The following is a 26,622-nucleotide window of genomic DNA, read 5'->3' as shown; positions in this document are numbered from 1 at the left end:
GTGTGTTTGTCTGTTTGTAGCAGAGTTGTGTGTGTTTGTCTGTTTGTAGCAGAGTTGTGTGTGTTTGTCTGTTTGTAGCAGAGTTGTGTGTGTCTGTTTGTAGCAGAGTGTAGTACCATTGTTTCAGTCCAGTTGTGGCTTTATACAGCAGGGAGGAGCATTCCTTGCTGTACTAAGTGAACATTGGAGCGATTGATCTGTCAATGGCCCTTTAAAAACATATTGTACGGCTCTCGCGGAATTAAAATTAACATGTTGCAATCAAAGCAGACTTTTTTTCATTTGGGAGCGGGGTAGTCTTATACAGTGAGTATATCCCAAATTCTATATTTTTAGGGCAGAAGTTGGGGGTCGTCTTATACGCCCAGTCGTCTTATACGCCGGCATATACGGTAGTGAAAAGAATCCGGCACTCAGGAGTATGAGTCCAAAAAAAGTGAATTTTATTTTTATTCCACAGCCATAAAGTGTGTCAGTCAGTGACGTTTTGGACTCTTAAATGAACCTTTATCCTCCTCACACAGGATGGGTGGTCAGTGGAGGCATATAGGGATAAACAGCATGTGGAATATTTGCGACTGTCTTGCTGTAGTAAGGGCGCTCTTCCTACAGAAAAACAGTCCCATTTTTGACTGATGAATTGAACAGTTCTCTGTAAGATGAACAGAGTTTGAGCTATTTATATAACCTAACCCTGCTTTCCTTTTCTCCACAACTTCATCCCTGACCTGTCTGGTTTGTTCCTTAGTTGTCAGGATTCTTTTTGATCCCTAATGTTCTTAATCAAACCTCTGATGGCTTCACAGAACAGCTGTAGTTATACTGAAAAATTACACACAGGTGGACTCCCATTTACTAATTAGGTGACTTCTGGAGGTTATTGTTCACTCAGGATTTTATTTAGGAGTAACAGACTACAGTGGCTGAACACAAATGCACGTCACAATTTTTAGATTTATACCTTTTACATATTTAGGAAACTATTTATAATTTATTTTACATTTCCAAAATGCTTGCTACTTAGTGTTGTGTTATCACCTAAATTCCCAATAAAACACATTTAAGTTTGTGCGTGAAACATGAAAAATTTGTGTAAAAGTTAATGGGTTATGAAGAGGAATGGGCGGACCCGGACTGTAAAAGTCAGGATCCGCGTGGATTCAAAGATACTCGGGTGCTGGGCCCGGGCCCGGGATTCCTGGTGTTTGATCCGGATCCAGCACTCGAGAAATTTAAAAAAAAAAGAAAAATAAAGAAAATAAGAATGAAGTGAGTGATTCTTATATCATGCTCCATCATGGCGGCAAATTGCTTCCAGGATGCGCATTCACTTCTTGTGCCGGGCATTATCTCATTGCAAATGCTCTGCTTTCCCCGCCCACCGGCCGTCCTGTCATCTGTGATTGGTTGTAGTCAGACACCCCCCCCAGCCTGTGTAACAGCGTCTGCCTGCAACCACTGACAGGCACTGTGTCCGGGTCAATACCGAGGTATAAAAATCTATATATATAATTGCCTTATTCTGTCTGTCTGTCTGTCATGCTCCAAAATTGTGTCCTTACGGTGACACAAAGCTGATTGGCCGCTGGGCTCGCCATGGCCCCGCCCCCCCCACACTGATTGGCCGCTCGCCCAGGCTGCGCCCCCACACGGATTGGCCAGCCGCTCGCCCAGGCTCCGCCCCCCACAGATTGTCCTCTCGCCCCGGCACCCTGCAGGCATTGGCAACTCGGCCACGCCACGCCCCGCTCACGCAATGCACGCTAGCTCTGGCCCCGCCCCCCCGCGCATTCCCCGAACCGGTGAGTACTGTACCCCCGGGAGCCCACATCAGTGTACGCCGCCAAACCAGCCGGCACATACCCTCGCATTGCTGGGCCTGGCCGGCGTATGCTGGTGTGGGCTCCCGTGCGAGCGGGGGACGAGATACGCTGGTAACCATGCTAGCATAGTTACCAGCGCATCAAGGTCCTGCAGCGGCGGAACATACACACACGCACGCATATAACAGCACACACATAACAGCACACACACATCAGATCACACTCACTCTCACACACACCTCACACACACATCACATCGCATCCACGCACTCACAACATCCTGGGATATCGCTTGCTTCTCTGCGCCGATACTGTGCTGTGAGCTTCCAGGACCTGCCAGAGGATCACATGGCCAGAAGCATGTGGTATCTCCGGATGTTGTGAGTGTGAGCGCGTATGTGCGATATCGTCAATGTGTGTGTGCGTGAGTGTATGCGATCGGGTGTGTGCGTGTATGCGATCGGGTGTGCGTGAGTGTATGCGATCGTGTGTGTGCGTGTATGCGATCGGGTGTGTGTGAGTGTATGCGATCGTGTGTGTGCGTGTATGCGATCGGGTATGTGTGAGTGTATGCGATCGGGTGTGTGAGTGTATGCGATCGGGTGTGTGTGTGTGGGTGTGTGTGTGTGTATGCGATCGGATCTGTGAGTGTCGGCAGAGGAGCACGGCGTGCTGGAGGAGGCTGGGAGGAGAGAGGCTGATCCTGGGGAAGGCTGGGAGGGGGAGGGGGGAGGCTGAGAGAAGAGAGGCTGAGGCTGGGGTAGGCTAGGCTGATCCTGGGGAAGGCTGGGAGGGGGAGGCTGGGAGGGGGGAGGATGAGAGAAGAGAGGCTGGGGGAGGCTGAGGCTGGGGTAGGCTGGAAGGAGAGAGGCTGATGCTGGGGACAGAAAAGGCTGATGCTGGGAGGAGAGAGGCTGATCCTGGGGAAGGCTGGGAGGGGGAGGATGAGAGAAGAGAGGCTGGGGGAGGCTGAGGCTGGGGTAGGCTGGAAGGAGAGAGGCTGATGCTGGGGACAGAAAAGGCTGATGCAGGGAGGAGAGAGGCTGATCCTGGGGAAGGCTGGGAGGGGGAGGGGGGAGGCTTAGAGAAGAGAGGCTGTGGGAGGCTGAGGCTCGGGTAGGCTGGAAGGAGAGAGGCTGATGCTGCGGGCAGAGAGGCTGATGCTGTGGGCAGAGAGGCTGATGCTGGTGCAGCATGGGGGATGGAGCACGATGGGGGGTGCGCAGCATGGGGGATGGAGCACGATGGGGGGTGCGCAGCATGGGGGATGGAGCACGATGGGGGGTGCGCAGCATGGGGGATGGAGCACGATGGGGGTGCGCAGCATGGGGGATGGAGCACGATGGGGAGTGCGCAGCATGGGGGATGGACCACGTTTGGGAGTGCGCAGCATGGGGCATGGAGCACATTTGGGAGTGCGCAGCATGGCGGATGGACCACGTTTGGGAGTGCGCAGCATGGGGGATGGAGCACAATGGCGGATGGAGCATGTTTGGGAGTGCGCAGCATGGCGGATGGAGCACGTTTGGGAGTGCGCAGCATGGCGAATGGAGCACGTTTGGGAGTGCGCAGCATGGCGGATGGAGCACGTTTGGGAGTGCGCAGTATGGCTGATGGAGCACGTTTGGGAGTGCGCAGCATGGCGGATGGAGCACGTTTGGGAGTGCGCAGCATGGCGGATGGAGCACGTTTGGGAGTGCGCAGCATTGCAGATGGAGCACGTTTGGGAGTGCGCAGCATGGGGGATGCAGCACGATGGGGAATGCGCAGCATAGGGGATGGAGCACGATGGGGAATGCGCAGCATGGGAGATGGAGCACGATGGGGAATGCGCAGCATAGGGGATGGAGCACGATGGGGAGTGTGCAGCATGGGGGATGGAGCACGATGGGGGGTGCGCAGCATGGGGGATGGAGCACGATGGGAGGTGCGCAGCATGGGGGATGGGGCACGATGGGAGGTGCACACCTCCCCCCAACACACACACACACACGCGCACTGCACAACACACCACACACACACACACTGGGAACCACAGAACCACAAACACCGCCCTACACAGACACCCACACACACAGACAACGCCGCACACACACAACACTCAACACACAAACACCGCGGCATACATAAATATACGCACATACCGCACAACACACACATTGCACAAAACATACCTCCCCCCAAAACACACCACACACACACAAACCGCGCAACACACACAAACCGTGCAACACACACACAACGCTACAGACACACAGCGCTCCACAAACAACGCAACACACGCAACACACATACAACACCGCTCTCACCCCCCGTCACACCCAGACAACACCCAGAACATGTACAGCCCCTACACAAACACTTAGCAACTACACGCAACAACATCTAATATATATAACAAAAATTATACATTAACTACACAATAAATTCTAGAATACCCGATGCTTTAGAATCGGGCAACCTTCTAGTAAATAAATAAAACAATTGGTGTAGGGTCTACCCCTGTATTCTGATACCCAGCACAGATAAAGCCCATGGCTACAGGCTGCCAACCCAGTCCTGTGCTTATCTTGGCTGTGTATCAAAAGAAGAGGAACAGCATGTGGCTTTTTTTTTTTTATTATTATTTAAATAAATAACTTAAAAAAAACGACGTGCAGGCCCCCACATTTTAATACCCAGCCATGATAAAGCCAGCTGGGGTCTGGTATTCTCAGGCTGGGGAGACCCAGCCTAAAAACATCAGCATCCAGCTGCACGGAAATGTCGCATCCATTAGATGCGACAAGCCCAGTGCTTTACCGGCTCTTCCCGTTGGCCTGGTGCAGTGGCAATCGAGGTAGTAGCAGGGGTAATAATAGCCCACAACTGCTACTATACCCTAGATTAGTGATGGCAACGTCTATGACACCGACATCACTAATCTGTAAGTGAAAGTAAGTAAACACAGAAAAAATCCTTTATTTGGAATTAAGTGCAAAAAAACTCACCCTCTTTCACCACTTTATTAACCCCCAAACACCCCTGCAGGTCCGATGTAATCCATACGAGATCCAATGGCGATTCAGCTCTGCTACATCTGAATCTCATAGCGAGCGCCACAGAACATGACTACCTGCTGTGAGTGCAGACAGGCAATGACAGAGTCGCGATGAGCGACCACGTCACTCAGGTTATATGCGGTCACATCTGGAAGTTCCCATGGTCCTCCACCTGTGACAGCAGGTAAGCTGACCTCAGGTGACCTCTGTAAAGTTAGTGACCTCAATTCAGGTGAGACCTGCATCCCCTGGCAGAAAACCGCAGGGGTTTTTTTTGCCAAGAGATGTAGATTTGGTGCTGAGAAATTTACACCACATTCCTGCACCCAATCTACACTTCCTGTAAAAAAAAACAAAAAAAAAAAAACGTTTTTCTATGCATTTTTTTGCCGCAGTTTTCTGCCAGGAGGTGCACATTTGGTGTTGAAATCTGGTGCAGATGATTTCAGCACCAAATGTGCACCTTCTAGCAAAAACCTCTTGCAAAAATCGCAGCAAAAACCCGCAGCAAAAAAATGTGTAAAAAAATTACAGGTTTTTGCCACGATTTTTGCAGCATTTTTCTGCCAGGAAGTGCACATTTGGTGCTGAAATCGTCTGCACCTGATTTCAGCACCAAATTTGCACCCCCTGGCTTAAAAAAAACAAACATTTTTTGCATTTTTGGGCCAAGGGATGCAAATCTCTTACATCATATTTCTGCACCCAATAAATAGCTTTATCTTTATCTAGCTTTAACAATCACCAATTGTTTTAGTTATTTATTTTTACACCATGATGCTACGGTAGATGCTAGAGTGTACGGACTCCTTCCAGGTATGACGTCTTTTCATCACGCACCGATCACATGATAGGGGCGTGTTTAAAATGCCGTCTGATGTTTCCCGCCAGAATAAACATTATTTGTCTAAGTCCACATGGGCATGGAGTGGTTTATAATAGAAGCAGGGGTCTGGGGGTGAGACCCTCAGATGGGGGGGTGCATGATAATAGTGGAAGGAAGGAAACATTGTGACGCCAACTAATCTGGAATGAGCCCGTACATTTTAGGCTCACGGAAGATGCTAAAATGTACTTGCTCCTTTAGTTACACTGCTTTCCCCGCCCACCGGCTGTCCTGGTGCCTGTGATTGGTTGCAGTCCGCTGACACGCTGCCACTCAGGGTGGGGGCTTGTCTGACTTTAACCAACCACAGGCACCGTGGGTGGGGAAGCAATGAATATGCATGAGTAGTAATTAGCGGCCGAGGAAGTGAATGCAAGGCCTGGGAGCAGTGTACGGCCATGCTGGAGCCTTGGTAAGTATAACCTGCTTGCTCCCATTCCTCTATCCCTTCTACCACTATTTTTAATCTCTGGTTTCTGATCCCCATAGACTTATATGGGGTCCGGATTCCGGACTGCATCCGGATTTTTTAAAAAAGAGAACAGGGGCCCACCGATCCCGGTTTTCTGCAAATCCGCCCATCTCTATTTATGACTATTTTCTCAAGGCACTGTATATGTGTCTGTGTTACAGTTTTTTCAAAGACTGGTCCCTGTCTGGGGGTTAACACCATTTTATTTGTTTTTGGTTCTTTTCATTTTTATTTGTGACTTTTTTCCTTTCTTTGTTTTTTTTTGGAGTTGAAGAACTTGCATAATCCAGCATTCATTTGTATACAGATCACATATAGTAGTGATCTGATATCTACCCACTAGAGATGAGTGGATTAGCAAAAATTCAAATTTGCCTGTTTTTGTGGATTTTCCCTGGAAATTTGATTTATACAGAAGTTATTCATTGTGAATTGAATGCCCTTTATTATGCTCTATTTCCTCCCCAGACCTCAGAGCATAAGAAACATAAGATGTTAAAAATACTAAAAATGCCTATATTTTCCTCACTGCTAACCTCTCTGATCTTGCCACTCCTCACGTCACACTAATGATCCTCGCTGCTTTTTTTTTACCTCACTTGCTCTCTAGCTAGGCCGGAGCTTCTGGCTCTGATAAGACTTGAGAAGGTTCTGTGCAAGTTCATCGAAAGTCACAATGAGATGATGTGCACTGTGACCTTACGCACGCATGTGCAGAACCCTCCCATGCATCATCTGAGACCTGGAGATTTCATCAAGAGCACCAGTGTTCAGAAGATGCTGTTAAGATTCTGAGAGGCTGGTGAGCGGAGTATAAGGATTTTATTTTTTTACTTTTTAAATTGTGGTCGCGGTTCAGTAAAATAGCAGCTGCTAGATGTGGATTTTTGAAATATTTAAAGTAGGGGAAAAAATGATTTAGTCAGCCACCAATTGTGCAAGTTCTCCCACTTAAAAAGATGAGAGGGATCTGTAATTGACATCATAGGTAGACCACAACTATGAGAGACAACATGAGAAAACAAATCCAGAAAATCACCATGTCTGATTTGGCAAGATTTGTTTTGCAAAATATGGTGGAAAATAAGTATTTAGTCACCTAAAAACAGGTAAGATTTCTGGCTCTCACAGACGTGTAACTTCTTTTTTAAGAGGCCCCTCTGTCCTCCACTCATTACAGTAGTAATGGCACCTGTTTGAACTTCTTATCAGTATAAAAGACACCTGTCCACAACCTCAACAGTCACACTCCAAACTCCACTATGTTGATGACCAAAGAGCTGTCGATGTACACCAGAAACAAAATGGTAGCACTGCACAAGGCTGGGAAGACTGAATCTGCAATAAGCATGTAGTTTAGTGTGATGAAATGAACTGTGGGAGGAATAATAAGAAAATGGAAGACATACAAGACCACTGATAATCTCCCTCGATTTGGGGCTCCACGCAAGATCTCACCCCGTGGGGTCAAAATGATTGCAAGAACGGTGAGCAAAAATCCCAGAACCACACGGGGGAACCTAATGAATGACCTGCATAGAGCTGGGACCACCGTAACAAAGGCTACTATCAGTAACACACTACGCCGCCAGGGACTCAGGTCCCACAGTGCCAGACGTGTATCCCCTGCTTAAGCCAGTACATGTCCGGGCCGATCTGAAGTTTTCTAGAGAGCATTTGGATTATCCAGAATAGTATTGGGAGAATGTCATATGGTCTGATGAAACCAAAGTAGAACTGTTTGGTAGAAACACAACTCGTTGTGTTTGGACGAGACAGAATGCTGAGTTGCATCCAAAGAACACCATACCTACTGTGAAGCGTGGAAGTGGCAACATCATGCTTTGGGGCTGTTAATCTGCAAAGGGACCAGGACGACTGATCCATCTACATGAAAGAATGAATGGGGCCAGGTATCGTGAGATTTTGAGTGCAAACATTACTGCTCTAGAGGAGATCTGCATGGAGGAATGGGCCAACATACCACCAACAGTGTGTGCCAACCTTATGAAGACGTAGAGAAAACGTTGGCCTCTGTCATTGCCAACAAAGGATATATAACAAAATATTGAGATGGACTTTTGTTATTGACCAAATACTTAGTTTCAACCATAATTTGCAAAAAAAATCTTGCCAAATCAGGCAAGGTGATTTTCTGGATTTGTGTTCTCATTTTGTCTCTCATAGTTATGGTCTACCTATGATGTCAATTACAGGCCTTTCTCATCTTTCTAAAGGCCCCGTTACACGCTACGATATATCTAACGATATGTCGTCGGGGTCACGTTGTTAGTGACGCACATCCGGCATCGTTTGACATATCGTAGCGTATGACAACTACGAGCGACTGTGAACGAGCAAAAATACTCATATTAAACCAAAACACGACATAGAACTCCATATTCATAATTTTAGCTCATGGCAAACATCACCATACATATACATTAGCACCAAAAAAGAAGATCCTTGAGCATATTAGGGATATTAAAAAAGCAGCCGTGATTGTGAACCCGGAGGAGTTAGAGATGCTCAAGAACATTCCTAGGCATTTTAAAAATGAGCACAACTGCAATTGGCGCCTTCTGAAGTTCCGGGGGATAGATAGGATTTATTTGAATCCCAGGGGTGGGGATCCAAGGAGATTGCTGGCCCAGAGGGAGGTCAAGTGGATCACCATTCTAGAAACGGAAAAACCAAAAGGCCTGAATGATTATATCTCTTTCAGGCCTTTCCTATGAAATATTTTCTGAGAAATATATGGTGGTCCCCTTGGCTTTCCCTTATGCCTCTTGAATGTGTTTAGCTATGATCCGCTTATGATTTATTATTTATTATTAAATATCTAATTCTAATATTAATATGCATTCAATGTATACCTTTGGGGGCCTTGTCTCACCTTGATCCTCTCGTCCTTTCATTAGACCTTTGTATGAGATATAGGGTTTGATACGGTTGATGTACAAATTTATATGAGTGAGCTTTTTGATTTACTCATATATTATAATGATGAGCAGGATGATCTTTGTAGGCATGTGGGTACACAAAATTGCGGACATATATCATCTCTCTTTATCCTTATTTCTGCCACTAGAAGTTTCACTTTTCATCTGTTTTAAAGGTCACACAAAATCTTTTTTGTGATTAAATTTTTTATTTTTTTTGAATTTTTTTCTTGTAGAGTTTGTGGATGATGCAATAAAGCAACTAAAAACTGGCATTCATGATGGGATCTATCAGTCTGGCATTTGAACCGCCAATTTGGATCCAGCAATTCCTGTTTAATTGTGAACTGAGGACTCCCTTCTTTTCAGATATTAATGCTTATGATGTTTATATGATTCTACTCCTGAAGGGTTACTTTGTCCTTCGGGCTGGATAAATGCTGGATGTGAGGAATATTTTTGTCCTCTAGGTGGCAATCTCTTTGTAAGTGACGGAAACATATGGGTTTTTTCCTATGTTATCTGTATACATGGTATATTATTATATACCCAGTGTTTCCCTCACAAATATGTTTTTTATAGCCGTATGATCCCGTCATATTATATAATGGATTTTCTCTTATTTAATATTATATTTCGCTTTGCCATTACCTTTGCCCTTTTCCAAAATGGCCACCGGCCAGACTGAGATCGGAGCGCGCTCTGCATGCCGGTGGTCGCCTCCCTCCTCCAGCCGGCGCCCAATTGAGGGACGCCTATTGTGGATGCGCACAGCGTCTTCCGGGACGCCGGCTGGGGAGGATGACGTGACTTCCGGTTTGCGGCGTGTGCCAGCAAAACGATCTCAGGTGGGCTCTCTGCATAAAAAGGTGACCTTGCGACTACCCCAGCACCTCCTGACGAAGCGGTGGCGAAACGCGCGTCGAGGTGCTGGGCAGTGTGCGTGTTTGATCCCTGTGGTATGCTCTTTGGACTGATCTTTCATTGTGATGGCTCTCTACCAATTTTAGGGGCAGCCGAGATCATTAAGTATTCGGCTGTCTCCTTCATATGCTGTTAAGCTGCACTAGCACTTTATGTTACTAATTCTGTGGTAGAGGTCACTCTATCAACTTACTGTGTACCCATTGGTCTGGATAATTTGTGCAACAGGTTGCCTTGATGTTTTTCTCTATCATACCACACTGCACCAGTCTGTGTTTCTTTGGTTTTATGGGGTAGGGTGTTTTTTATCAAAAATCTGCTTGACCAGCATTGTATGAATAAAATGTATTTTTCTATTATTTTTGTATTATAAACTTTGAAGTGATGAATTAATAATAAAAAATAATACTGTGAATTAGCATAACAAATGTTGTTTGCAAACTCATTCTTTTTTGGTGCTAGAGCAAAAATACTCACCTTATCGTTGCTCGTTGACATGTCGCTCATTTTAAAAAAATCAATCATCCTTCTGTGCACCGGTTGTTCGTCGTTCCCGTGGCAGAACACATCGCTCCGTATGACACCCCGGGAACGATGAACTGCAGCTCACCTGCGGCCGCCGGCAATGCGGAAGGAAGGAGGTGGGCGGGATGTTACGTCCCGCTCATCTCCGCCCCTCCGCTTCTATTGGGCTGCCGCTGTGTGACGTCGCTGTGACGCCGAACGTCCCTCCCCCTTCAGGAAGAGGATGCTCGCCGCCCACAGCGAGGTCGTTCGAGAGGTAAGTACGTGTGACGGGGGTTACCGACTTTGTGCGACACGGGCAACAAATTTCCCGTAATGCACAAACGATGGGGGCGGGTGCGATCGCACATGCGAACGCACGATAAATCGATGCGTGTAACGGGCCCTTTAGTGGGAGAAATTGAACAATTGGTGGCTGACTAAATACTTTTTTCCCCACTATAAGTAGAACTCAGTCCCACTCTAATGTATTCAATTATCTCTACTGCTGACCATTAGCTCACTATTACCAGTGATCTGCAAACAGACAACTCAGAGTTTGGCCTCCTAGCATGATCTTCCTCACAAGACAGTTGAAGGCCATTGGCGATCTTACAAGGTTCATGCAAACACATTAAAGATTACTTGTCACCAGGTCTCAACTAGCCATTTTGCACATATTTTATTACCGCTTCTTGCCTGAAGATTGTTGTTGTTTTTTTAATCCACTAAAGGGTTCCAGAGATATATGCCTATATTTTCAGGGCTAATTTTTATCGTTTTTACCAAGAGGGCATGGCTTAGAGTAATTTTGCAGAACAGCCTAAAGACAAGTCACCAGACAGTCCTGTGAGCCACAGCCCTTTGATAAAGACCATAAAAATGTGCACTAAATAAAAAGGCCCATATCTCTGCAGCAATTGGTATGTATGTAGTCAGTATGGCAGCTATATAAAGGAAAAAAAAACAAAAACAAAAATAACTAACCACTCAGGGGAACAGTGGTAATAAATAAGGGCAACAACTGGAATAAGTTTGACCTGTGCCAGGTCTTCATTAAATGCAGAAAGGTCAGGCTGGCACAATGTTTGCTCAGTCTCTTTAGTAGCAGAGCAGTGTATAGCCAACACGGCTCTTAAATATTCAGGTGTATGAATGTTCTAGCTGCACAAGGCATTGAACTAAATATACATGTTGTCCAATAGAGTTAGCCTTAATTAAACGTCTAGCTTTGAATATAAAAAATATATAGGACGGATCAAATACATTAGTGTGATTGTGTGTCTCGTAGTCAGAAAATGTGCTGCATAGCTGTACATTTTTCCCCCCAAGCTGCTACTGTTTTTGTATAAACCACAAAGACAAAAATCGTATGGAAGAGAAGGGGTAAAGGTTACAGGAGTACAACACAAATTACTATTTCTTCAGCGCTCTATTGGGAGACCCAGACGATTGGGGTATAGCTACTGCCCTCCGGAGGCCACACAAAGCACTACACTAAAAAGTGCAAGGCCCCTCCCCTTCTGGCTATACCCCCCCGTGGTATCACGGGTTCTCCAGTTTTCAAGCTTTGTGCGAAGGAGGTCAGACATCCACGCATAGCTCCACAGATTTTAGTCAGCAGTAGCTGCTGACTATTTCGGATGGAAGAAAAGAGGGCCCATATAGGGCTCCCAGCATGCTCCCTTCTCACCCGTTGATGGTGTTGTAAGGTTGAGGTACCTATTGCTGGTACGGAGGCTGGAGCCCACATGCTGCTTTCCTTCCACATCCCCCTGAGGGGCTCTGAGGAAGTGGGATCCTGCCGGCCTCAAAGCTCTGACGCCGGGCTCCATCCACAGACCCATTTGAACCTGCTGGATACGGAGCTGGAGTACCGTTCAGGGACATGGCCCTGCACCATTACAGGTACTCTGTGTCCCCGGTCACACGGACACAGCACACTCCAGACTTGCTGGGTGTGCTAGTGCGCCGGGGACAGTAAAGGGTTACAGTCACTGCAGCTTTGCTGAGTGACTTTGTGTTTTGGGAACTACCGCGCCGGACGCTCCGGGAGCGGCGGCGCGGCTGGGACTTGTAGTTCGCCGGGGACTGGGCGCCGACCGCGCTTTTACGGCGGCGGCGCTTATAAATCCAGTCCCCGGCTTCTGCGGCCTAGTGCCGCTTCGTTCCCGCCCCCTCCCTGTCACTCAGGGAAGGGGACAGGCGCTGAGCAATCAGCAGCGCCGAGGGCTGGAGCCTTTTTACATGCTCCAGCCCTCTCACTGCACACTGTCGGACGCCGGATTCCCGCTCTGCCTTGGGGGCACGCCCACGGCCCGCCCCTCCTCACATGAGCTGGGGAAGAAGCCGGCAGCCATTACTGCAGTCCGAGCTCGGACTTTCGGCACCAAGGCAGGACGGTGGCGATCATACACCCGCTTATAGGCGGGCGGTAAGAGGCACACATAGTGCTGACCACGATATAACTGCAGTGTGTACATGTGTTGTTTTTTTTACTGCATAGGTCGCTATATGCCCGCTTGGGGAGCGACACATCAGCAGCAGGAAAGCAGGTGTGCTAAGGCACAGGCTTTCTAGGCTGCTTGTATTGCACGACTGAGGTGTTCATTTGTGTTTATGCTTATATGCTTTACATTGCACTGTACAGTCGCTAGTCTTAGCTATATTCTCCTGGAATGGCTAGACTACAGCAGCAGAAAACCAAGGGTGCTGGGGCACAGGTTTTTTTCTATGCTGCTTGTATTGCATGGGCTGCAGTGTGCATTTGTACTTGTGCTTGTATGCTATACATAGCACTGTATGGTCACTCTGCTGGGCCATATTCCCCGAGATGACTAGTCTACAGCAGCAGAAGAGCAGAGGTGCCAGGGCACAGGCTTCTATGCTGCTTGTATTGCATGTGCTGCAGTGTTCATTTGTACTTGTGCTTGTATGCTATACATTGCACTGTAGGGTCACTCTTCTGGGCTATATTCCCCTAGATGACTAGTATACAGCAGCAGAAGAGCAGGGGTGCCAGGGCACAGGCTTCTATGCTGCTTGTATTGCTTGTGCTGCAGTGGTCATTTGTACTTTATGCCTGTATGCTATACATTGCAATGTACGGTCACCAATCTTGGCTATATACGTCTAGATAGCTAGTCGGCAGCGGCAAAAAAGCAACACAGATTTCAGTGCTGTTTTTACTACATGGGATGCTGTTCATGACACCGTCCCATTGTGTGCATGCTCCCCTGTAGCACGTCGTCTGCCGGGGTCTCTAGCACTTCGTCTGCCGGGGCTCTACTAGTTGTGGCCAAAGAAACCTCCTGTCAACCCTGTCCATGGACAGGGACGGAGTAGTCATAATATAGAGACTTGCACCCATGGGCAATCTACTTGACCAAAAGGCAGCTCTTCAGGGCTTTGATACTGACATCGCTCTCAATCCGGATTCACCGGGTGGTAACGCCATACGGAATGATCCTATACCGTCCATCAATGGAAGGTTGGATCTTTCTCCCTCAGCTCCCCCAGTGGAGATAGGAGACGAACAGGAGAAGTTCCTTTTCAGTATCTCACGCAGATATTGAGTATTTTTCTGGCCACGCTGACTTCAGAGAAGCAGTCCAGGAACACCACGCTTACCAGATAAGCGTCTTCTCCAAACGTTTTTAGGATACACGTTATCCCTTTTCCCCTGACGTGGTCAGCGCTGGACCCAGGGTCCAAAGGTGGATTCTCCAATCTCCAGGCTTGCATATAGAGCCATAGTTGCACTGGAGATGGGGCTTCACTTAAAGATGCCATTCACAGACAGATGGACTCTGGTTGAAATCTGTCAAGGAGGCTATCGGCGTGTCGGTTGCTCCGGCATCCACAGCCGTATTGGCAACCTAACCTTTTCAGCTGTTCTTGCGCAGCTGACCTTGAGCAGGGACATCTGTACCGCAGAGGCGTCCGTAACCCCGCAATGTCTGCACTGCGACTTATCCTGTTAATACTGTCCTAAAAGTACAGTCGAGGTTTCGGTCCTTCCCAAGCTCCGGCAGGTCCCAATTGTCCTCGTGCAAAAGGGCTACAAAACCTCAGACGGGCTCAGATTCCGGCCGGGCTCAATCGCCCAAGGAAGGCAGTCGGAGGAACCGCTACCAAGGCGGTCTCCTCAGGACTCTCAGCTCTCTCTCTCTCTCTCTCTCTCTCTCCGCATCCACGGTTGATGGCAGACTCCCCCGCCTTTGGCGACATTTAGCTGCCACAGGTCACAGACCGGTGGGTGACGGACATTGTGCTCACGTGCACAGGACAGTGTTCTGTTCTCGTCCTCCGACTCCATTCTTCAGAACGGCCCCACCTCTCCACCGAGCAGATGCCCTGCTGCAGGCGGTGGACGCGCTAAGAGCAGAAGGAGTGGTGATCCCTGTCCCCCCTCAGGAACGAGGGCGAGGGTTTGTACTCCAATCTCTTTGTGGCTCCAAAAATGGACGGTTCCTTCCGTCCTGTTCTGGTCCTGAAACTGCTCAACGAGCATGCGAACGCCAGGCGGTTCCGGATGGGATCCCTCCGATCCGTCATTGCCTCAATGTCTCGAGGAGACTTCCTTGCCTCAACAGACATCAAAGATGCCTATCTCCACGTGCCAATTGCTACGGAGCACCAACGTTTTCTACGTTTTGTGATAGGAGACGAACATCTTCAGTTCGTAGCTCTGCCATTCAGTCTGGCGACAGCCCCACGGGTGTTCACCAAGGTCATGGCAGCAGTGGTAGCAGTCTTGCACTCTCAGGGACACCCGGTGATCCCGTACTTGGACGATCTACTCGTCAAAGCACCCTCCCTCGAGGCATGCCAACGCAGCCTGAATGTTACGCTGGAGACTCTCCAGACTTTCGGGTGGATCATCAATTTGGCAAGGTCAAATCTGTCTCCGACTCAATCACTAACGTATCTCGGCATGGAGTTTCATACTCTATCAGCCATAGTGAAGCTTCCGCTGAACCAGCAGTGTTCACTGCAGACAGAGGTGCAGTCTCTCCTTCAAGGCCAGTCGCTCCCCTTAAGGCGCCTCATGCACTTCCTAAGGAAGATGGTGGCAGCCATCGAGGCAGTTCTCTTTGCGCAGTTTCATCTGCGCCAACGGCAATGGGACATTCTCCGCCAATGGGATGGGCAGTCAACCTCCCTGGACGGGAAGTCTCCCTTTCCCTGACGGCCGAGGACTCTCTGCAATAGTGGCTTATTCCCACCTCATTGTCATAGCCCCCATCCTGGGCAGTGGTCACGACAGATACGAGTCTGTCAGGGTGGGGAGCAGTTTGTCTCCGCCACATGGCTCAGGGGACGTGGACTCAGCAGGAGTCCACCCTTCAGATCGATGTTCTGGAAATCGGGGCAGGGTATCTTACCCTATTAGCTTTCCAGAAGTGGCTAGAAAGAGAGCAGATCCGAATCCAGTCGGACATCTCCACAGCGGTGGCATACATCAACCACCAAGGAGGGACACGCAGTCAGCAGCCTTCCAGGAAGTCCGGCGAATCCTCATGTGGGTGGAGGACACAGCATCCACCATATCCGCAGTTCACATCCCGGGCGTAGAAAACTGGGAAGCAGACTTCCTCAGTCGCCAGGGCATGGACGCGGGGGAATGGTCCCTTCACCCGGACGTGTTTCAGGAAATCTGTTGCCGCTGGGGGGTGCCGGACGTCGACCTAATGGCGTCTCGGCACACCAACAAGGTCCCGGCATTTATGGCACGATCGCGCGATCACAGAGCTCTGGCGGCAGACGCCTTAGTGCAAGATTGGTCGCAGTTCCGGCTCACATATGTGTTTCCACCTCTGGCACTCTTGCCCAGAGTACTGCGCAAAAATCAGATCCGATTGCAGCCGCGTCATACTCGTCGCACCAGACTGGCCGAGGAGATCGTGGTACCCGGATCTGTGGCATCTCACGGTCGGCCGACCGGGGTCACTACCAGACCGACCAGACTTACTGTCTCAAGGGCCGTTTTCTCCATCGGAATTCTGCGGCCCTGAACCTGACTGTGTGGCCTTTGTGTCCTGGATCCTAGCGTCTTCAGGATTATCCCAAGGGGTCGTTGCCACCATGAGACAGGCTAGGAAGCCCACGTCTGCTAAGATCTACCACAGAACGTGGAAGATTTTCTTAATCTGGTGCTCTACTCAGGGAGTGTCTCCCTGGCCATTTGCATTGCCTACTTTTCTTTCCTTCCTACAATAGGAGTTAGAAAAGGGCTTGTCGCTAGACTCCCTCAAAGGGCAAGTCTCAGCACTATCCGTGTTTTTTTCAGAAGCGTCTAGCACGTCTTTCTAAGGTGCGCACGTTCCCGCAGGGGGTTTGTCATATCGTACCCCCGTACAAGCGGCCGTTAGATCCATGGGATCTGAACAGGGTTCTAGTTGCTCTCCAGAAGCCGCCTTTCGAGCCTCTGAAGGAAGTTTCCTTTTCTCGCCTGTCACAGAAGGTGGCGTTTCTCGTTGCGATCACATCGCTTCGGCGAGTGTCTGAGCTGGCAGCTCTGTCATCCAAGGCTCCCTTCCTGGTGTTTTCACCAGGACAAGGTAGTGCTGCGCATCATTCCGGAGTTTTCTCCCTAAGGTCGTATCCTCGTTTCATCTTAATCAGGATATCTCCTTACCGTCCTTTTGCACTCATCCGGTTCACCGGTATGAGAATGTTTACGTTTGCTAGATCTGGTGAGAGCAATCAGAATCTACATTTCCCGCACGGCGCCCATACGCCGTTCCGATGCCCTTGTCGCTGGTACGCGCAAGAGGTTGCAGGCTTCTAAAGCCACCCTGGCTCGATGGATCAAAGAACCAATTCTGGAAGCCTACCGTTCTGCAGGGCTTCCGGTTCTCTCAGGGCTGAAAGCCCATTCAACCAGAGCCGTGGGTGCGTCCTGGGCGCTACGACACCAGGCTTCGGCTCAACAGGTGTGCCAGGCAGCTACCTGGTCGAGTCTGCACACTTTCACCAAACATTATCAGGTGCATACCTATGCTTCGGCGGATGCCAGCTTAGGTAGAAGAGTCCTGCAGGCGGCAGTGACATCCCCGTAGGGGAGGGCTGTTTTGCAGCTCTAACATGAGGTATCTCTTTACCCACCCAGGGACAGCTTTTGGACGTCCCAATCGTCTGGGTCTCCCAATAGAGCGCTGAAGAAGAAGGGAATTTTGTTACTTACCGTAAATTCCTTTTCTTCTAGCTCTTATTGGGAGACCCAGCACCCGCCCTGTTGTCCTTCGGGATTTCTTGGTTGTTTGCGGGTACACATGTTGTTCATGTTGAACGGTTTTTCAGTTCTCCGACGTTATTCGGAGTTAATTTGTTTAAACCAGTTATTGGCTTCCTCCTTCTTGCTTTGGCACTAAAACTGGAGAACCCGTGATACCACGGGGGGGTATAGCCAGAAGGGGAGGGGCCTTGCACTTTTTAGTGTAGTGCTTTGTGTGGCCTCCGGAGGGCAGTAGCTATACCCCAATCGTCTGGGTCTCCCAATAAGAGCTAGAAGAAAAGGAATTTACGGTAAGTAACAAAATTCCCTTCATTACGTCAGTGGGATGCAAAAGATCATCTCATAGGACACAGGCCGCACAGACTCACCGGCAAGGACGTATAAAGATTGTAGAAACTTGGCTTCTTCTGACATATCTTGATCTGTGCTGCATTATTCCAATAATAGTGCTATGATGTAAAATAAACCATGTGATAGCATATGTTATGTTAAAAGTCTTGTTATAACCACACTCCAATAATAGCAGGATTAGATACCTTGTACCCAACATTGAACATAATTCCATTAATGTACCCATGAGTCAGATCTTTGATATGTGTGACATCTGCCTTATCTTGTCACCCTGGATTAAAATGTCTTTTTTCTGAGAGCAATAGGGTGAAAACAGGATTAGTGGTGGAGGCGCTACTATTTTTGAAATTGCTGTTGACTTTATGTATTATCTGTCAAATCTTGTGTGTAAAATAATTAGTGATGAAGCTAGCACTACCGTGCTCGGGTGCTCAGTACTCGTAACAAGCATTTTGACGCTCGGATGAACTCGACTCGAGTACAGAGTATAATGGAAGTCAATGAGGAAGATCTTTTGGAAAAATGTTTGAGTTTCCTATGGCCTTCCGTTATACGAGGGGGCTGCTGATAAGTCTTTGTGATTTTTTTTTTCTTTCAATGGTAACGAATGTTACAACACATAAAAGCCTTATGTGTCTAATATATGTTTTCAAAATTGTGTGTTTGTTGCTTATGGCAACAGTGTTCTACTCACACAGGAAAACAAAATTGCGATATTCACAGCAACTGAGAGGAGAAAAGTGCTAAAATTCTTGTTTCTGCAAGGAAAGTCCTCAAAGGATATTCATGGTGATATGTTGCAAACATTGGGGGATCAATGCACTTTATATTCCACAGTTAAGAACTGGGTTGCCAAATTTAAAACGGGCCACTTCAGCACCAATGATGAGGAATGTCCTGGACGACCGAGAGTAGTGGTTGTTCTGAAATCGTAGATGCTGTGCACAATCTTATACTGGAGAATCAATGAATTTCAGCTAAAGCAATAGCAGACATCATGGGGATTTCCCGTGAACGTGTTTATGCCATTATCTATGAACATTTGGACATGAGGAAGTTATCTGCAAAGTGGGTCCCGAAATGTTTGACAACAGATCAGAAAAGCATGCGAGTGAAAACTTCCCAGTCTATTTGTCAGCGTTTCCGGACTGATAAGAATTTCCTGGATCGACTAGTTACTATGGATGAGACCTGGATTTATCTGTATGACCCTGAAAACAAGGAGCAGTCAAAAGAGTGTAGGCACAGTAGTTCTCATCGTCCAAAGAAGTTCAGGGTGTAAAATCAGACACTTAGGTGATGGCGTCTGTGTTCTGGGTTAAAAAGGGTGTGCTGCTAGTGGACTACCTTCAGAAGGGTTCCCCCATCAATGCAAGGTATTACATTGAACTTTTGGACCAATTGAAGGCAGCTCTGAAGGCCAAAAGGAGGGGCAAGCTGTCCAAAGGAATCTTGTTCCTGCAAGACAACGCCTTCGCTCACACTGCACAAGTGACCAAAGCAAAACTGGCAGAGTTGGGCTTCCAGCTGGTTGACTACCCACCTTATTAATGAGATCTAGCTCCCTTTGACTATCATCTGTTTCCAAACCTGAAGAAACACCTCAAGGGTATCAAATCTCACACCATTTCTGATGCCATGGCTGCTAAGGATGCCTAGTTTAAGGCACAACCAAAATTCTTCTTTTCATAGGCTTACAGAACTTGGAATGCCAATGTAAGAAGTGTGTTGACATCAGTGGAGAGTATGTGGAATAAATGTAAAGTGTTGACATCAGTGGAGAGTATGTGGAATAAATGTACAGTTTCATCATCCTATCTCGTTGCTTTCTGGGTAAAGCCAAAGACTTATCAGAAGCCCCTCGTACTCGGTGCATGAGTAGAGCCAATCTGAGGGTCTGGCTGCTCGTTACGAGTACATGGCATGGTAGTGCTTGCTCATCACTGAAAATAATGCACTTTGCAGTGCATTCACACAACCATATTCTTAGTTTGTGTTATGGTTATAACACCAGGCTTGACCACGGGTTTCCTGATCTGAATTAACAGCTTTGCAGCCAACTTAGGGCCACGAAGGCAAACCGCTGGTCTCCTGGCCTGAGCTAATCAACTATGCGTAAGTATTTCAGCTTTAACACTGACTGTAAAGTGAGTAAATCCTCATTATTAAGGCGAGAAGATGTATAAATGAGGTTGGCTACTAAAAAAAAAAAAAAGTAAATTATGTCAGCCTAACATATGGGAAGTTTGAATATGATTTTTGTACCTAACTGTTAATGTATTGTACATGTCTTCCCAATATCCTCGTTAATTGTGTCTCCCTTTCTCCTTTTCAGTATTGCTTATGTATGACAGAAGCTGTGCTGCTATTGTCTCCAGAAACCTCCCCGTTCTGTCCTCTTTCTCGCAAGTCCAAGACCCGTTTGCACTGGCTTATACAACTCTGTGTGCCAGTGTTTGCTGGAGTAGGTATCGCCTTTATAGTATGGAGCAAGAACCGCAGTGAGCTATCCCATCTCACCTCCTGGCACAGCATGCTCGGGCTGCTCACCTTGATCACTACATGCTGCCAGGCTCTTTGTGGCCTTGCACTGCTCTTTCCACGTCTGGCGCAAGTTACTGCAGTATCACGTCTTAAACTGTATCACGCCACTTGGGGTCTTTTAGTATACCTTCTGTCTGCATCTACTGTTCTCCTAGGATTGTGTTCTGACTGGTTTCAAGCACAGATCAAGGGACCTTTATGGTATATTTGCTTTGCCTTACCACTGTATCCTTCACTGGTAATTATGAACCAAGTACTGGACATATATCTACCAAAGAAGAAAACCCATAGTAAGAATACAAGTATGCCCAAGGTCAACCAGCATAAATTTCCCCTCATGTGAAAGCAAAATGTACATAAGATTTACTTTATTGGGTTTTACTTGTACTGTTTTACTCTTGTATTTTAAAGTTGTTGTGCACTGCTGGATGACTCCTGCTTAATCAATTGAAGGCCCCACAGAAAATTAAAATAATCTGTACTTTCCTCCCACAGTGGTGCCATTCCAGCAATATCAGTGCTGTTATTCTCACCAGATCAAGTAACGTTGTGTCATGTAACTGCTGATTGGCGCTCTGACCGAATTTTGATGAGATGCAGCTACTGATTGGTTGCAGCAGTCACTTGACGCAAGAGTGACACATGAACCACCTAGAATTGCAGCGCTGACATCTCTGGACCAGCACCACTGCGAGAGGTGTGTATTGATTTTTATACTTTACGTGGCATTTAAGTGACAACCCCTTTAAAGGGAATCTGTCAACATGATTTCTAGCCCCAAACTGTTTATACGTACATGTAGCTATGTCAGAGACCAGTCCAGCATTATCTTTTACAAGGCCAGTCTGTTCCTCTATTACTGAGGAATCAGCGTTTGGATTGATATGCAAATGAAGCTGAAGAGCTACTGTATATCTAAAACCTCTGTCACTCCAGGTCTATTGTTCTCTTAGTTCTGTCTCCTCTGGTTTTACTGACCGCATCTATGTTCTGTGATATCAGGCAAAGGAGCCACCAGTCAAGGAGGAAGAGGAGGTGCTGGGTGGGGAATAGAGCTGTTGTGAGAGAGACTTGAGTTCTACAAATAGTTCTTCGGCCTCATTTGCATCTCAAATGAAACGTTGATTTCTCAGTAACGGTGGAACGGATTGACCATGTCAAGTATTGCTGATTTTCTTTGAAAGAGCTACATGCCCATATATATAGTTTTGGGGATGGGGAGTAAAAGCTTACCAACAGTTTCACTTTAAAGTTTTGGTTTTACATTCTAGTACTGTAAATGGAGCTGTGTGATCAAGAAGATCGTCTAAATTGTATCTGTACCTCGTATTGCATGTATGGATAAGAGAAGTGCTGCTCTGCAAGATTTCTGTGTTACTGACATTTGTATTTTTTGTTGTTTTATATTTATTTTTCTTTTTTTCTATCCTTGAGTCTAAAACATTGACTGTTTAACAATGTCTGCACTATCCTCAAGGGTAATACAAGCTAAGAATCTATCCTTCCGTCTGTTACATGATTATGTGATTAATGTAGGTCCAAATGTTCGTCTTTCTCCAATAGCTAGAACACGAATGTTCTACAAAAGCACCCCTTTTTTAACATGATTTTTGGAGATTTTTTTTTTCCCCTGCACGGACTTGATCACTTAAATGGGTTGTCCTGTCTTAGTCCATAAGTCTGCAGTTATTCTGTGTCACTCTATGTGACTGCAGACTTAGGAATCCTCACATTGCTCCCACTGTGCGCTGTGAGGATGCTTCGGTGCCAGAGACGGGAACGGCGGTTATATGGCCGTGAGTAAATGATATGGATACTCTTGGCCACAATACGGCTAAATGGGCATGGCCTCGCTCAATACACTTGCATTTAGCGAGGCGGTGTCCATCTAGTCACAATATGGCTGGGAGTCTACATATACTTGTGGCCATGTGACCACTGTTTCTAGCTCTGACACCGGCACATCCTCAGAGCGCACAGGGCCTGTGATGTGAGGATTCACAAGTCTACACTCATATAGAGTAACCGCAGACTTAAGAATTTAGACTAGATAACCCCTTGAAAAGCACTTAATATTACAGATGTTGACTACGGGTATAATTGCTTTTATAGTAGGGCTTGATTATATATTGCACTTTCCTTTAAGGCTACATGTACATTTTTCTTGTATTGGGTATTATAATAAATGGGTTACAAAAAAACACAATAGTCTCACTTATCGAACTGTAAAACATCATGAAGAGATTGTAAATTTGTTACATTTCTGCTGCCTTTGTGTGAACATAGTTGTTTGTATCGGTGCGTTCTGTTTCGGAGCGCAATACATTTTTATGTATAAAGCTCAGTAAGTTCTCATTTAACACAGCAGACCCAAAATTCCCACTTCATTAAACTGTGCACCGTACGTTTAGCAGGAGTAAGAGGAGAACCTTGTGTACATGACACCTGCAGCAGGAATTATTTATCTTGGGCCTCTCTGTTTTCAGAGGCCTCGAAGACCCCTTTGTGCACAGCAGCAGGCTGCCACTTTAGAAACTGCTTTATTGGAAAATTTAGAATCAGGGGGTTTTTTTTACATTTTTAAGGAACAAAAATATCATAGGGATAACTGCATACCATAAAAAATATATCCCCCCCAGAGAGAACTGTCTGTCCATTGCCATCTATTGGAAGGAGCTGCCTTACCAGTCAATATACAACCCTTTAAAAAGCCTTAAAACTAGACTTATAATATTATCCACCACAAGAAAATTCTGAGTATATTTTCCTTCTGTAGGAATCGGGTTTGGTGAATTTCCAAGGACTAGTTGCAAGATTTGTTAAGGCTAAGTTGACATGCGGCGTTTGCAGCTGGATTTTTTTGCAGCGTTTTTTATGCAAATAAGAAGTTGCGCCTTAGTTACCATCAAAATCTATAAGATTTCTAAAATCTCATGCAAACGCTTGATTTTTTTTTTCCCTGACTGAATTTGAGAATTGCAGCATTTTTTAAATTGGCAGCATGTCTGTTCTAATGGAATTTTTGTAGTGTTTTATTTTTTTCTATGTTTTTATTGAATAATACTAAGAGGTACTTTGCACGCTGCCACATCGCTAGCCGATGATAGCGATGCCGAGCGCGATAGTCCCCGCCCCGTCGCGCATGCGATCTCTTGTGATAGCTGCCGTAGCGAACATTATAGCTACGGCAGCTTCACACGCACTTACCTGCCCTGCGACGTCGCTCTGGCCGGCAATTCGCCTCCTTCCTAAGGGGGCGGGTCGTGCGGCTTCACAGCGTTAACACACGGCAGGCGGCAAATAGAAGCGGAGGGGCGGAGATGAGCGGGATGTAAACATCCCGCCCACCTCCTTCCTTCCTCATTGCAGGCGGGACGCAGGTAAGGAGATGTTCCTTGCTCCTGTGGCTTCATACACAGTGATGTGTGCTGCCGCAGGAACGAGGAACAACATCGTACCTGTCGCTGCAGTGAAATTATGGAAATGACCGATGCTACACAGATCACCGATTTTCAACGCTTTTGCGATCATTTATCGGTGCTTCTAGGCTTTACACGTTGCGACGTCGTTACCGGCACCGGATGTGCGTCACTTTTGATTTGACAACGACGAGATCGCAGTAGCGATGTCGCAACGTGCAAAGTACCCCTAACTTTATTAAATCTGCACTGTAGACAAATCACACATTTAGTCTGTGCACAAAAAGACACAGCTAAGAACACAGCAAAACCCATTTTGAACACAATACATTTTCTACCTAGAGATCAGGTTATGGCTGGCGAAAAAAATGCTGCATATGATCAATAGTGATGGGCAAGCACTACCATGCTCGGGTGCTCGTTTCTCGTAACGTGCAGTTGGACGCTCAGATGGCCGCGACTCGAATACCTGAGTGGAATGAAAGTCAATGGGGAACTCAAGTATTTTTCCCAGGAAAATGCTTGAGTTCCCCATTGACTTCCATTATACTCAAGTTGCGCCCATCCAAGCGTCCAACCTGCTCATTATGAGTACCGATCATGGTAGTGCTCGCTCATCACTAATGATCATAGCTTAAAGGATCAGACATTGAAAACATTTTTGTCACAGTCCCATAAACGTGAATGGCTGATCCTGATCAATAAAAAAATGTCAGAGTAGGTCTGGAATTGAGTTTACCAGACAGACATCTGGCTGTTACAAAATGGATGTGTGAGCAGTTCCATTACATTGTGAGTTTGTGCCTTCCATTTTAGTAAAAGCACACTGATGAGAAGTCCCTGTAGGACCGCTTTTTCCAATAGGTGACAATAGAGACCATTTTGCTGCCAACTAAGGACCGCTAGTTTGGATAAATGTTTTCCCAGGCCTAACTTGTAAGACTTCCCAACAGTCTCCTAAGATGTAATATCTGTCATTTAATTATAGAGCCTGATTTATAACACGAATCCCTAATATATTAATCCACAAAATGATCTAGCCCTAATTTACAGATTCCGTATTTATCTTAGAGCTGGGACTTTGGTTCAGTGGATGTAAGGGGTCATGATGGACTCTAATGGGTTTGTCTGGGGCCATATTATTTTTCTTGTCATGTTGCTGCTTTTCTTGCCCTGAAAATACTGCAATGGTCTTTAGAAACTTTGACGGAGACCCCTAATCCATACATGAGCCGAGGCCTAAATTGCTGTGTTGGTTTTATTTATTACTCCACAAGTACTGTGTAGATTTTAAGAGTCTTACTGATTTGATCATTAATGAATGTGTCTTTTTATGTCTGTTTTGTATGTATAGAATGTTTACCTTTATATCACATATGGCACCTATGCAAAATGCAGCAGAAAAGCATGTCTATGCATTCAAGATGCAGCTTGTGTGAATGTACACTTACAGTGTATGACGGTAGTATATAGTGATTTGCACTTCTTTGTGTTCAGTGTGTCATTAGTTTATGTTTCTCATGCTCTTTTGCCGTGCTGTAAATTCCAAGACTTACGTGCTGGTGTTGGGTACCCTACTTTATACAACGTTTGCTATATACCTGCAGACACGGGGCTATGTCTTCTATGTGTCACTGGTACTTTATATTTATTACATTTTTATCAAATCTTTGTATCTTCTGTCATCAAATAAATTATTTTTAATGAATAACTGACATTTGTGCTATTTTTGTGTTATGCAGTGAACTAATATATTTTGTCTATTTGTTCCTCAGGATCTCTGCTTGTAGTCCTTAAATGGGAGTCTTCATTGTTTAGATGCAGAAGATGAAAATCTCCAGCAGTCATATGATGATCACACAAATGTACTCATCCGAACTGCGATGTGATCATCATGTAACCGGGACAGATTTTCATCCTCAGAAAAAAAAAACAATAAAAAGGGTTGTTTATCCATGAAGATGCCAATCTGTCATCTTTTAACACTAGAACTACTGAGTTAGTCATTTTGACTACTTTGCACTATGTATTTCTATATAGGTGTCACGAGTACAGTAGTTCTAGTGTTAAACATTACATAGGGGTGGTTTCCCTTCTTGGAACCCCCCCCTATGTAACCTAACAGAACGCTACGTAAGGGTAAACTTGCACAGTGATGGAGCCGATACATATTTTCTTTAATTTTTTTTTCTTCCTGCTGCAACCCCATTATGTTTTTGAACATTTTCCGAGACAGCTGACAAATAATAGTGTCCTGATGTGGGAAAACAGCAACATGATGACATTAGAGGGGTTATCAGGCCTTGGGGGACAAATATTTATGTAATGGCAATCCTGAGAATTCTCACATCACATAGTTTTCTGGCTGTCAGGATTCACCGGTGACGGGATTCTGACTATGCATAGCTGGCCTCTCTCAATTCACTTGTATTTAGCGAGGGTGTGCACGTCTAGTCGGCATGTGACGGAATGTATG

General features: G+C 46.5%; 1 protein-coding gene across 2 annotated transcripts in view; it reads left to right on the top strand.

Annotated features, from left to right (window-relative positions):
• CYB561D1 (cytochrome b561 family member D1) overlaps nt 1-25,829 on the top strand; it is a 49,592-nt gene extending 23,763 nt beyond the window's left edge. For both annotated transcript variants that reach the window (XM_075335761.1, XM_075335760.1), the window contains exon 4: nt 20,519-25,829. In XM_075335761.1, the coding sequence (XP_075191876.1) occupies nt 20,519-21,070 (552 nt within the window). In that variant the 3' untranslated portion in view covers nt 21,071-25,829. The remainder of the gene's footprint in view (nt 1-20,518) is intronic.
• Nucleotides 25,830-26,622: the final 793 nt, after the last annotated feature.

Source organism: Anomaloglossus baeobatrachus, chromosome 2 (genome assembly GCF_048569485.1).
Source record: "Anomaloglossus baeobatrachus isolate aAnoBae1 chromosome 2, aAnoBae1.hap1, whole genome shotgun sequence".
NCBI lineage: Eukaryota > Metazoa > Chordata > Amphibia > Anura > Aromobatidae > Anomaloglossus > Anomaloglossus baeobatrachus.
This window is presented reverse-complemented; position numbering and strand designations above follow the sequence as displayed.